This window comes from Microcaecilia unicolor, chromosome 2 (genome assembly GCF_901765095.1).
Source record: "Microcaecilia unicolor chromosome 2, aMicUni1.1, whole genome shotgun sequence".
Taxonomy (NCBI): Eukaryota; Metazoa; Chordata; class Amphibia; order Gymnophiona; family Siphonopidae; genus Microcaecilia; species Microcaecilia unicolor.
Window position 1 is genome coordinate 233909987 of NC_044032.1, and position 13906 is coordinate 233923892.

A 13906-nucleotide genomic window follows, 5' to 3' on the forward strand; every position below is an offset into this window, starting at 1 on the left:
TACCATGTAGCTCCAATTACATGCCAGATTACTGCAAAAAAGAATAATTCCTATACTTCCTCAAGTCTGTATGATTGTATCATTAAAGTAGCAACATAACTGGTTCTGTGAAGAAATTTTATTTCTGCAAAGCTGATTTGCTCATTGAACAAGTTTGCGAGAGTACACCTTGGTGCATTCAATTACACCGGTTGTCGGTGGAAAACAGGATTGATTTTAAACTATATTGTTTTATATTTAAAATCCTTCATGGACTAGCTCCACCCTATTTATATTGACTTATCAAATTTTTCCATTCTAAATTTGTGACTTGCAGCCAATTAAAATTAATGTTCCCATCCTGTAAGGGTATTAAATCTAAGAGCTTTTTCCATGCTATTTTCCTATTGCATAGCTAAGCTATGGAATTTATTGCCCATGTCTGTGGTTCAAATGTATAATTATGTTAGATTTCACAAACAGATGAAGGCAATTTTATTCCAAAAATATTTGCTTTCAAATAACTACTAGTCTAATCGCTGCTGTTAGTTTAGGTGTGTTGATGTAAATTGATTGTATTCTGTATATTCCAGAATGTGTCTGGTTTATCTTTTTGCAATTCACTTTGAACTAGTATTGGTGTAGATGAAGTACAAGAAATGGATAAGAAAAGAATGATCAATATAAAAACATATGGCCACAATTCTCAGCTACAATCCTTCACAGTAGTAAACCAGTACTTAAGATACAGGCCAAGGCAAAGGGACAGCTGTAAAATGGAAAATTCTGCATAACTGAACATATATTTTACAATAAAAAGAATCGCCTGGAATAAGCATTAACCGGATAGTGCCAATGAATATCCTCTCTAACGGCTTATTCCAAAACCAGTTAGTTTGTGGATGTTCTGGGGGGCGGAGTGAAGCGGAAACATAGTAGCTGTTAGTGACGATATTCAGTCTACTAATTAAGCAACTGTATTAAGTCAGGACACCAAAACAACTGTCCTAACTTTATGTAGGGAGTTAACCAGGCACCAATCGGAATATTGTCCAGTGCCAGGTTAACTTCCGGGTTGGCGGTCATACCCGGATATTCAATGCCAGGAACCATGCATGCCCCTGGCATTGAATATCTAGGATTAAGTCAGCCCGCGGCTGGAAGCTGCTTGTATGCTGCGCACCACTACGGGCTGAATATCGATAGAGTGTTACACACAAACATGATGGAAGATAAGGGCCAAATGGCCCATCCAGTCTGCCCTTCTTCAGTAATCATTAACTGCTCCTTTTCCTAAGGGATCCCATTTGCCTGTCCACAACTTCTTAAATCCTGACACAGTCCTCGTCTCCACGACCTCCACCAGGAGGCCATTCCATGCATACACCATCATTTCCGTGAAAGAGCATTTCCTTAGATTTCTCCTAAGCCTATTTCCCCTTAACTTCACCCTATGCTCTCTGATTCGAGTTTTCCTTCATTTGGAAAAGGCTCTCCTCCTGCACATTAACACCACTGAGGATTTAAACATCTATCATATCCCCTCTCTCCTGCCTCTTTTCCAGCAATGCATGTTGAGGTTCATAAGACTGTCCCTATATGTTTTATGACAGAGACCACTTACCAATTTTGTAGCCGCCCTGTGGACCGACTCCATCCTATTTATATCTTTCGGTAGGTGTGGTCTGCAGAATTGCACGCAGTACTCTACACGAAGTCTCACAAGAGACTTATACAAGGTCACTATCACTTCTTTTTTCCTGCTGGTCATCCCTTTTATTTTGTACCCAATCATCCTTCTGGCTTTGACTGTTATCTTTTCTACCTGTTTGGCTACCTTAAGGTCATCAGGCACAATCACCCCCAAGTCCCGCTCCTCTTTCATACACAGAAGCACTTCAACCCCTATATTGTACCATTCCCTTGGATTCTTTTAACCCAAGTACATGACCCTGCATTTCTTAGCATTAAATCTTAGTTGCTAATTATTGGACCATTCTTCAAGCTTCGCTAGATCCTTCCTCATGCCATCCACACCCTCCAGGGTGTCCACCCTGTTACAGAGTTTGGTATCATTTGCAAATAGAAAAACCTTACCAGATAGCCCTTCCGCAATATCACTCACAAAGATGTTAAAAAGAGCCGGCCCGAGGACTGATCCCTGTGGTACACCACTGATAACATTCCTTTCTTCATAACAAACTCCATTTACCACTACCCTCTGTCTCCTTCCATTTAACCAGTTTTTAACCAAGTCAGTCACTTTAAGACCCATACTGAGGGTACTCAGTTTATTTATCAGTCTTCTGTGCGGAATCGTGTCAAAGGCTTTACTAAAAATCCAAGTACACCACATCTAGCACCCCTCCCATGTCTAACTGTTTGGTCATCCAGTCTAAGAAATCAATCAGATTCGTCTGACATGACCTGCCTCTAGAGAAGCCATGCTGCTTTGGGTCCTGCAGTCCATTCGATGCGAGAAACCTCACAATCCTCTGCTTTAGGAGTGTTTCCATTAGTTTACTCACCACCGAGGTCAGATTGACAGGTCTGTAATTCCCAACCTCCTCCTTACTACCGCTCTTGTGCAGAGAGACCACATCCACCCTTCTCCAGTCCTCCGGGGCCACTTCAGACTCCAAGGAAGCATTGAAGAGGTTAGACAGAGGAGCCACCAGAACTTCTCCAAGTTTCTTGAGTACCCCCGGAAGTATCCCATCAGGCCCAATCGCTTTGTCAACTTTTAGTTTAGTTAGCTTCTCACGAACAGTCTTCTGAGTATCAGTCCTGGTCTATTAATAAGGCATTTCACAAGAAAGAAATTGAAAAGAATCTTGTCAAAGGCAAAAACTAGTAATAAAAGTTTTTTCGAAGTACTTAGAAACAAAAAGCCTGTGAAGAAGTTGGCATTAGATTACCAAAGGAAAAAAGCCATGGCAGAAAAATTAAATCAATTCTTTGCTTTAGTCTGCAGAGTGGCCTATGCAATGCAAATTTTTAAAAAGGACTCTGGGAGTATCCAGGAAATGTAGACGAGTGAGCTTGATATAAGTGACAGGCAAAAAAAGTTAACCCATTCTGAAAAACAAAGTTACTGAACATAGGAACAGACCTAGCATAATGGGTCAGAGACAACATGGATTTAGCGGAGAATAACCTAGTTAGGTTTTGTTTTGGAGGGGTTTAATAAAAATATAAAGGTGAGCCAGATGATATAATGCATCTGGATTTTCAGAATGCACTAATCATGAGAGATTCCTTGGGAAATTAAAAAGGTCATGGGACACATGGTAATGCCTTACTGTGGATTGATTACTGGTGAAAAAAACAGAAAACGGAAAGCAGAACTTAAGGGTGGGTTTTCTCAGTGGAGAAAAGACTAGTAGAATACATCAGGAATCTGTACCGGGACTGTAAAGGAAATGAGTGAGTTAATCAAATTTGCAGATGATATAAAATTTTTTAAAGTTATTGGATCATGAATAAATTCTGAGGAATTATGGGAGGCCTTTATGACATGGCAGATTGGACATCTAAATTGCAGATGAAAAGGAAAGGGAAATGGGACTTCATATACCGCCTTTCTGAGGTTTTTGCAACTACATTCAAAGCGGTTTACATATATTCAGGTACTTATTTTGTAAGGGTTAATGGAGGGTTAAGTGACTTGCCCAGAGTCACAAGGAGCTGCAGTGGGAATCGAACTCAGTTCCCCAGGATCAAAGTCCACTGCACTAACCACTACTACTTAGCATTTCTATAGCGCTGCCAGGGTTACGCAGCGCTGTACAAGTTTAAACATGGGGAAGGACAGTCCCTGCTCAAGAGAGCTTACAATCTAAAGGTAAAAACTATGTAGTCAGTGTAGGTATCAGGAATGGGAAGGTGGTTAGGCACCAAAAGCAAGGGAGAAGAGATGGGCCTTGAGTAAGGACTTGAAAATGGGCAGGGAGGGCGCATGGCGTATGGGCTCAGGAAGTCTGTTCCAGGCATAAGGTGATGCGAGGCAGAAGGGGCGGAGTCTGGAGTTAGCGGTGGTGGAGAAGGGTACAGAAAGCAGTGATTTGTCCTGAGAGCGGAGGTTACGGGTGGGAAAATATGGGGAGAGGAGGGTAGAGAGGTAATGGTGGGCTGCAGATTGACTTGAAGGTCAACAGGAGAAGCTTGAACTGTATACGGTAGCGGATCGGGAGCCAGTGAAGCGACTTGAGGAGAGGGGTGATATGAGAGTATTGGTTCACGCGGTAGATAAGACGTGCGGCGGAATTTTGGACAGATTGAAGGGGGGATAGGTGGCTAAGCGGGAGGCCAGCGAGGAGAAGGTTGCAATAGTCAAGACGAGAGGTAACGAGCGAGTGGACGAGGGTTCGGGTGGTCTGTTCAGAGAGGAATGGGCGAATTTTGCTAATATTATAGAGGAAGAAGCGACAGGTCTTAGCTGTCTGCTGGATATGGGCAGAGAAGGAGAGGGAGGAGTCAAAAATGACTCCGAGATTGCGGGCTGAAGAGACGGGGAGGATGAGGGCGTTGTCAACAGAGACAGAAAGTGGGGGAAGAGGAGAAGAGGGTTTGGGTGGAAAGACAAGGAGCTCAGTCTTTGCCATGTTCAGTTTCAGATGCCGGTTGGACATCCAGGCAGCGATGTCTGAAAGGCAGGCCGAAACTTTGACCTGGGTTTCAACTGTGATGTCGGGAGTGGAGAGGTAAAGCTGGGTATCATCAGCATAGAAATGGTACTGGAAACCATGTGATGAGATCAACGAGCTCAGGGAAGAGGTGTATATTGAGAAAAGAAGCGGTCCAAGGACAGATCCTTGAGGGACCCCAACAGAGAGCGGGACGGGGGTGGAAGAAGAGCCATTAGAAAATACTCTGAAGGTGCGTTGGGAAAGATACGAGGAGAACCAGGAGAGGACGGAGCCCTGGAACCCAAATGAGGACAGTGTGTCAAGATGTAAATTATGATTGACTGTGTCAAAGGCGGCAGATAAGTCGAGGAGGATGAGGATGGAATAGTGACCTTTGGATTTGGCAAGGAACAGGTCATTGCAGACTTTAGAGAGTGCTGTTTCTGTTGAGTGTAGTGGGCGAAAGCCGGATTGAAGCGGGTCAAGGACGGCCTGAGAGGAGAGGAAGTCAAGGCAGCGGCTGTGGACAGCACGTTCAAGTAATTTGGAGAGGAAGGGTAGAAGAGAGATGGGGCGGTAGTTGGAGGGACAGGTGGGGTCAAGTGATGGTTTTTTGAGAAGTGGTGTGACTACAGCGTGCTTGAAGGTGTCAGTGGAGAGAGAGAGGTTGAGGATGTGACAGATTGAGGGGTTAACTGTAGGAGAGATGTTGGTAAGCAGATTGGTGGGAATGGGATCAGAGGAACAGGTGGTGCACTTAGAGGAATAAAGAAGGCGAGCAGTTTCCTCTTCGGTGATCTCAGGGAAGGAGGAGAAGGAGGCCAGGTTAGGTTGGTTGAGGGAGTGGGTTAAGAAGTCACAGGGAGGAGAAGGCTACTCCTCCACTCCAAATATAATGTGGCCACATGCAAAGTAATGAATGTAGGGCAAAACAATATAAACCACAGGTATACAAGCAGAAATGATGTCATATCTTAGATCAGACATGTGAGAGGGACAGCTCCAAGCCAGAGCCCCATGAACACCAAATTTTAATCCCACCCACAAATATAAAATCATGATAAATACAGTGAAATCAAAAAAGCTGGTCAGGATTAACAGAGAATGATCACAAGAAGAAAAAGAGTCAATTTAAAAGATTACACACAAAATACTGAAAAAGAGGAGAGCCACGAGGGCCCAAAGATGGTGATGAATGAGTCAACAGGCAGAAAGGGAGACATGTGAAAAGGAGAAGGAGTTGAGCAGCGCATAAGAGAAGCCAATTACCCACCATGACTTCAGAGGACAATTTAAAGAATTTACAGATGAACTGGCCGCAGTAAAAGTCAAACCTCTGGACACTATGGAAGAAATACTAGTACAGTGATATGAAAAAGTCCCGTCCCCCCCCCCCCTCATATGTCATGGTTTCTGACCTATTAGACAATGGGAACTTGAGTAAACAGTTTTTAAATTATTGCATCATTTGTTTAAAGATCAGAAACCATTCAGTGTGACATACACAATAGAGGAAATTGGGAGAGACAGGACTTTATCTCTGTAGATGTGGCAAATTTAGGAAGAAGGCTGGAGGAAGTGAAAGCTAAATGTAAAGAGCAGGAGGACAGGGCAACAGTAGCCAGTGGTCAGGGAGCTGGAAAAGGTAAAGATTCAAAAACTAGAAAAATTGAAGGATATGGAAAATAGCCGGAGGCTTATATGGATTTCAAAGCAGTTGAAATAAACATCTGACTAGCCTTAAGAGTACATCCTATCAGAGGAGTGGAAGTTAAAATAGACAGGGCTCACAGGGCTCTTGGAAAGCCAGGGCCCAATTTATCAAGAGAAACAGTGATTTGTGAACATAAATATGAGATCAAAGAATGCAATCAATAATTAAAAGCTTTGAATGGAATGACAAATAAAATCTCTCTATATGCAGACCTGTGTTCAGTTATACTGCAGATAAGAGACTAGAGAGAGCACAGCAAAGCTGCAGAAAGAAAATATATGCTACTGGTGGCTACTCCCATTCGGAATGGTGTCTACAGTGAGCAGTATTACCAGATGAGCTAAACAACTGAAGAGGCTTTAATAGAGATATGGGAAGCAGGAGTGGAAGAACTGGAACACCAGATGACTATAGCGAAGTTAATGAATTGGAGAAAGTGACCATTGGTCTTGGAAAATGACTGAAGGCTGCAAAACTGAGGGACATAGCATTAACCCACCTGCCAGGTACCGGTTGACAAAGGCACTATAGCAGGCAACAGTGCGTTTGCCGATGTCAGCAAGGATCCCTGATGTATAAGATCTATGCCACCTACCAGGTGCCAGCTGATGCAGGTACTAAAGCAGGCAGGAGGAAGTCTGCTGACTCTTCAGCAAGAACCTCTGCTGTATAAGATCTTTGCTCTGCTGCAGATGCAACTGCATACCCCAAGGGGCGTGATCAAAGGGGCAGGTCCTGACTCCTGTCCCTTTGAAGCCCCTTCAGAGCCAAATGAGGAGCCTGGAATTTTGATCTTGATTGGAAACAGCACACGTCAATCTTCCACTCTCGTTTTTACCCACTTTCGTGATTGGAAACAGCGCATGCCAATCTTCCACTCTCGTTTTGACTATTGGGCATAGCACATGTCAATCGGTCATTCAAACTTCCCCCTTTTTTTTGGCGCCAACAAATGTATATGATCTCCCGACACACAATTATACGCTATTTTGTTTACAACTGACCAGCAGTCTACACGCTGTTCCGTTTTCTAACCAACGTATCAAATCTACAAGGGTCTTTCTAAAGGTATGTTTTGCACTCACGCCCCTCTTCCGTTCCCTTCTTTAGACATTTTTTTGTTTACTTTTAAATGCAGACGTTTCCTATTTTTCAAGGGCTTCTCTAAAGGTATGCTTTTTAGCTGTTCTTTTACACCTTGCTCTGTGATATACTCGTGCTTCTTTTTCTAGATGCTCTTTAGCTGTCTTTTTCCTATCTGCTCCGTGCTGCACTATCATGGCTGGTTTTCACAATGTTAATATATATTTCTTTCAGACCACTTAACCTTCAGACTGATCCTTATTTCCTAACCTCCAGATCGACTCCTTGTACCAGAATTATTTAAGGTTGGTTAAACGTTTTTTTTTCCTTCTTTCCTGTGAGAGATAATGCCATAGTTCCTATCTATACAAGCACACTAACCACGATCTTCATGTATAGTATCCCCAGTTTTTCAGCAGATCAGCTGCAGTGATGTTGTTTTCAGCCTTATCAGCCTTTTTTTGCAGATTTTTGTTATCATACACCAGATTTATTGCTAAATCAGCATTCCTGTTTTATATATTTTTGTATGCCTTTTTTTACACACCCCTCTTTTATATATATGTATATTTCTTATATATATATTTGTATATTTCCTTGGGTACATACATTGTCATTAGCCACTTTTTAATATATATATATATATATATATATATATATATATATATATATATATATATATTTTTTTTTTTTTTTTTTTTTTTTTTTATTTACAATATATACATCTATACATGAGTCCATACATATTTTTCAGAAGTTATCTGTGTAGATTTTTCTATGTATGTATTGAAGTTTTTTTGCCTGTTTTATACTATTATATATATGTATTTTTCAGAGGTTTTCTGTGTATGTTTTGAGATATTTCTTTGCCTCATTTTATACGTATATGTATATGTGCATTTTTTAATTATTACATCTTTTAACCTATTGTTTAGACTCCTGAGGCAGGCCTGTGGCCGAAACACGGTACTGTGTCGAGTCTGTGAATAAAGTGGTACTTTGTACATCAGTATCCCGTCTCCCTGGAGTCATTGGTCCATTTCCCACTATCTGAAGACACCAGTCTACACAAAATCCCCAGCCAATCTAAAAAAGCAGTATTCTGCCAAGAAGGATGGACAACAAATAGTACAATCTGCTGTGTAAAGTAGGTAGATGCTTAACCTAAATGACTCATGGCTGTTATTTCTGCAAAAAGGGCTTCCACTAAATACTGAATCAAGGAGTGGGAAAGCTTTTGCAGTCAATACTTTGTTTTCTTATTCTTAATACTTTTTGAATATTTTCTATAATTGTTTTACGATAAAAATACAGATTATTCTGTGTGCATCAGTGAAACAAGCTCTTATTATAATGCCTTTTGAATTATACTGAATGTGAATAATGTAAAGGTTTTCACACCTTTGTACACGACATTGCATACAGGGTATCCAATGCATGCCAAGGACTCAAAACTAAATATTCAGGAAACAAATGAGCCAAGAAAAAATTTAGGCTCTAAGATTTTTCTAGACAATACCATACTCAGTAGTCTGCCACTATATATCTCCTTGGATAGTTGTACTAGCATTCTGTTATCAAGGTACTGGGAGTGGCTCTGAATTATGAGCTTTAATCTCTGTTCATGATTTCTAGTGTGGAAAAAAAAAAGTTTCCATACACTCGAGATGATTTGATCTGTTTGCTCAGTCCTTAATACCAAGGCTATTCTTACACTGATCCACCATACCTTTGTGCTAAATCAAAATCAAATAGATTATTGTAATTCATTGCTTTGAGATGTAAATACATCCAGTTACAGATAATTATTATGATTATGTTACACCATTGCTGAAACAGCACTGGTAGCTAGTGGAGTTCTGAATCCCACTTAAAATCTTAATGCTTACACACAAGTTTCCATGCTAGATTACACATCTTCTTTGCTAGCCTACTCATTACCTACAACACAATTTTCTTGTGTTCCCATTTTACAGTATTATAAGATTTGAATCTATCAGATACTCTATCTCTGGGTTAATGACCCCCCCCCCCCCAGTGGCGGCCTTACTATGAGGCCAACTGAGGTGGTGGCCTCAGGTGGAACTCTTCATGGCGCGGCATCTTGCTCGTTTCCACCCCCCCCCACACACTGCCGTGGTCTGGCTTCTTCCTCCCTTCCCAACCCCCTTCCCCAAGTGTACCTTTTTTTTTAAGTCAGTGGCGGCAGCGATTCCCATACACTGCCCTGCCACAGGCTTCTTTCTCTGTACTGCAGACACCTCTCTGATGTAACTTCCTATTTCCTCAGAGACGGGCTGCAATAGAGAGGAGCCAGTGCTGGTGGCAGGGCAGCGTAACTGAGTGACAAAGGCGGAGAGGCACTTATTATATTCTTACTTAAGTGGCAGCCCCAGCCATGCCACTGTAATGGAAGATGTAAAGGATTGCTTTTCAACCCTGCTTTGATAGATAATGAACTCTGGAATCTTCTGTCTTTGACCGAAAGTAACTTTCCTTGTAAATACAAAAACAAGTTGGAAGATAAGAATTAATTAAGTATACAAAAGGGAGGATGATTCTTGTTTTCGGAAGTTCAGTTTGGCCACCTGGACTTGGAAAACATGTGACCACGTTCCCACAGTATGGCTTGTTTACCTAAACAGAGAAGCATTCTGTAATTTTCCTTAGCTCTGAACATGAGCTCCAAGCCTAATAAAAAGGGGGGCTTGTTACAGCAGAGTGGGAGCTCATCTGTGAGTAACGTACATTCTGCGCAGAGGACTTGTTCCTGGTCTAAAAAGCTCCTGGCTTTCGCTGTAACGGGCCCCCCAGCTGATAAGAGCCTGGATGATGTAAGGACCAGTGATGATTGTATGTATAGTGTATTATTGTTTCTTTTCCTGGTCTAAGAACTCTTAGCATTGCTTAGATGTAGACACCAGTGATGTAATGACTGTTTATATAGCTAATCATTGTGTGTATATAGCCAATCATTGTCTATATCTTAATCATTATAGATTTTAGCACCTCTGATAAAGGTTTCATTTATCTAAAATGAATCCAAAAGAATCCATGGTAATTACTGAGTAGTCTGTGTCAGTGAGACAGGCTGTAAATCCATAGCAGTACAGCCACTCCAATATGACTGCCCCTCATGCGTTTCTACACTATGCCACTTACGTGCACTCTTACAGAATAGCTATATGTTTTGCTACCACTTATGCGTGTAGATGTATACTTGTGAAAGTGACACTATTCTGTATATTTACATGCTCAAATGATGCATAAAGTGGATGCCCTGTTACAGAATTGTTCTTCATGTAGATAGATATCCTGAAAATATGACTGGTTGTGGGGTCCCCATGACAAATTTGAGAAGCTCAACATGTTTGCATTAATCAAACTTATCCAAAACGCATAATGAAAATCTAGGCTGTTGAAAAAGAAGTGATTTCTTATTGTAAACATAAAATTGGTATGACTTACTCTCCTCGCCACAGACACAGACTCCATAATTAAGTACCAGATGTTTGTAAGAAAGCTGGCTCATCATGCTTGCTGCTTCAAAGAAAGACTGTAAAACAAAGAAACCAGAGTAAATAGTTCACAGAAATCACTTCTCCAAAATTCTTTTTTTTATCTTGAAATTTCAATATAACAAATCACAGCAAATTGTGACAAAAGAAATCTAGAAAATAGCAAAAAAAAAAAAAAGGGGGTGGGGGAAGACAAAAAAAAAACAGTTCCAAATTCATCCACCAGATAATTAGGATAATATCCTGGGACCAGGTTTAAATAAACTTTTCAGAAAATTAAACAGAATAGACTCCAAATCCCACAATAAAGCTACAAGTCAGCCTTACAGTACTGTAGCTCCATTACATCATGTCTGTTTACTTCTTCCTTTGCAACAATAAGCTCTAACAATTGCTTAGAATAAATGAAAATATAAAATTTGCCCTCAGATATTAAAATACAAGTACAAGGAAAATGAAGTAAGTAGGTAAAACCCAACATCAATACTCTAAAGCAGTGTTCCAAGTCCAGTCCTGGAGTACCACTTGCCAGTCAAGTTTTCAGGATATCCACAATGAATATGTATGAACTTGATTTGCATACACTGCCCCCATTATATGCAAATCTCTTTCATGCATATTCATTGTGGATATCCTGAAAACGTCACTGGCAAGGGGGTACTCCAGGACTGAACTTGGGAAACATTACTCTAGAGGATAGCACTAAGAATGTTTGGCGCTGCTTTTGTGTTGCCCTAGATATAGCACTGAACCTAAGAAGTCATTCAGAGTATAGAAATAAGGATATATTACTGCATTATGGTCAGGCTCCAAGACAAAGGTAACCACTAAAGCAGTCCTTGACTCACATTCTCTAAAAAGGATTCCAAAAGTTCTGTCAGATTCATTTCAGATAGAGTTCCCGTGGCTCTAAAGTTCCAGAACAGCAAAATAAAGATAAATATTGAGGGTAACCAGAGGGTGAAGCAAGGTGGCTGATAGCACAACCTGAGCGTTTTCATTCTTACTTTTTCTTGGTTTTCTTGGAAACGGGAAACAGAAAGGGAGGTAGTTGTGAGGGCAAGTCACTCTTTCTGCTTCCACCTCTGAACCCATGGATCACCATTAGTTACAGTGTCAATATCCAGAGAGCAATTACAGGGGTACAAGGAGCTGATCAACATGCTGTCTCCCATGGCTTCTGAGATCTCCCTGAGTCCAGATGCCAGGCAGCCCCCTGCTGAATCTGGCCACCAGGAGACCTTTCAGCATTGGAGAAGAAGCGTTCCCAAAGGATGATGGCGATACACCTGACACAGAGTGTGACTGTGGATGCAACAAGGGGGAGGGGGAAGGAGATGTCTCTCAAAGATATCAGTCAGCAAGTTTCTGCTTCTGAGAGGGGAACAAGATATCCAGAAGCTCCTCAGCTGTTAGAATCCACCTCTGCAACAGCATGCAGCAGTTCTTCTGGTCTCTGGCTGGCAATTGAGGGTCTGGATAGGATGTTGTCTAGACAAATCTCAACATATAATTCTCAAATTCAAAATCTCTTTACTAAACCTAACCAAGATACATGTACATAATCTTCAAAAATTCAAAGACATCTTACAATGGGTAAAACTTGGCTTAAATTTGATGGAAACTTGGGCCTCAGAATCCAAACTAAAGCTAAATAAAGAAAAAACTAAATTCATGGCCATTACCAACCCATTTGACCAAAACAACTACAACAGTTTCACAATTGACAACACTTTATTCCCCATTGACAATAATCTGAAAATTCTAGGTATAATTATAGATATTTAACATTTCATACTCAAGTTTCCACAGTAATCACAAAATCTTTCAGGTCTCTTTGGAAACTAAGGATCAGATCCTCTCAGAAACATTCAGACTATTGGTACAATCATTAACATTATCCTAATTCGATTATTGTAATGCCATATATATGCTCAGGGCCAGTCTTAGCAAGTGCGGGGCCCTGTGCAGACCAATTTGATGGGGCCCCATCCTAGCCCTGCCCCACCCTAACTCCACCCCTCTGAGCTCCAGGGCCCCCTCCCTCTGAGCTCCAGGGCCGGCCACCCCTCCCTCTGAGCTTCACGGCCACCACCCCTCCCTCTGAGCTCCAGGACCATCCCCCCTCCCTCTGAGCTCCCTCCAAGCTCCAGGACCATCCCCCCTCCCTCCCTCTGAGCTCCAGGACCATCCCCCCCTCTCTCCCTCTCCAGGGCCCCCCCTCCCTCCCTCTGAGCTCCAAGGGCCCCCTCCCTCCAAGCTCCAAGGCCCCCCTCCCTCCTAGCTTCAAGGCTCCCCTCCCTCTGAGGCCTCCCTCCAAGCTCCAGGGGCCTCCCGCCCTCCCTCCAAATTTTAAAAATAATCTTACCTCGTCAGGTTACAGCGGCAGGCAGCAGCAGTGAAAAGCGTGCGAGCCTTCCTTTCTCTCTCTCAGCTCTGGTCCCAACTCCCGCCCTCATTTCCTGTTTCCGCAAGGGCGGGACCAGAGCTGAGAGAGGGAAGGGAAGGCTCCTGAAGCGCCGAGTAGCTCGCATGCTTTTCACTGCTGCCGCCTGCTGCCATAAGCCCGATGAGGTAACTTAGATGACTTTTAAAATTCAAAGGGAGGGGGACTGGAACTCGGGCGGTTGGGGTGGAGTTCAGGCGCGCCGCGCGGGGCCCCCTTGAGCGTGAGGCCCTATGCGGTCGCCTCGCCCTAAGACCGGCCCTGTATATGCTGGCTGTAAGGAGTACCTGTTGAAAAAACTCCAAACAGCTCAAAACACTGCAGCCAGGTTCATATATAAAATCTCTCATTTTGAAAGTGCCACTGGTTTTTCATCAAAGCAAGAATCACCTTCAAATTCTGTACCTTTATCTTTCAAATACTAAATGGCATAGCTCCAGAATATATGGTAACATTAATAAACTTACCTCAAAGAAACACTAAATATGATGCAAGAAACTATCTCAGACTACACCTCCCAAATTGCAAAAAAGTGATC

General features: G+C 42.2%; 1 protein-coding gene across 2 annotated transcripts in view; it reads right to left on the minus strand.

Moving 5' to 3' along the window:
* Positions 1-13906, minus strand: part of JAK2 (Janus kinase 2) — a 283942-nt gene that overhangs the window by 58270 nt on the left and 211766 nt on the right. For both annotated transcript variants that reach the window (XM_030193799.1, XM_030193800.1), the window contains one exon: positions 10873-10960. In XM_030193799.1, coding sequence (XP_030049659.1) covers positions 10873-10960 — 88 coding nt within the window. The remainder of the gene's footprint in view (positions 1-10872; positions 10961-13906) is intronic.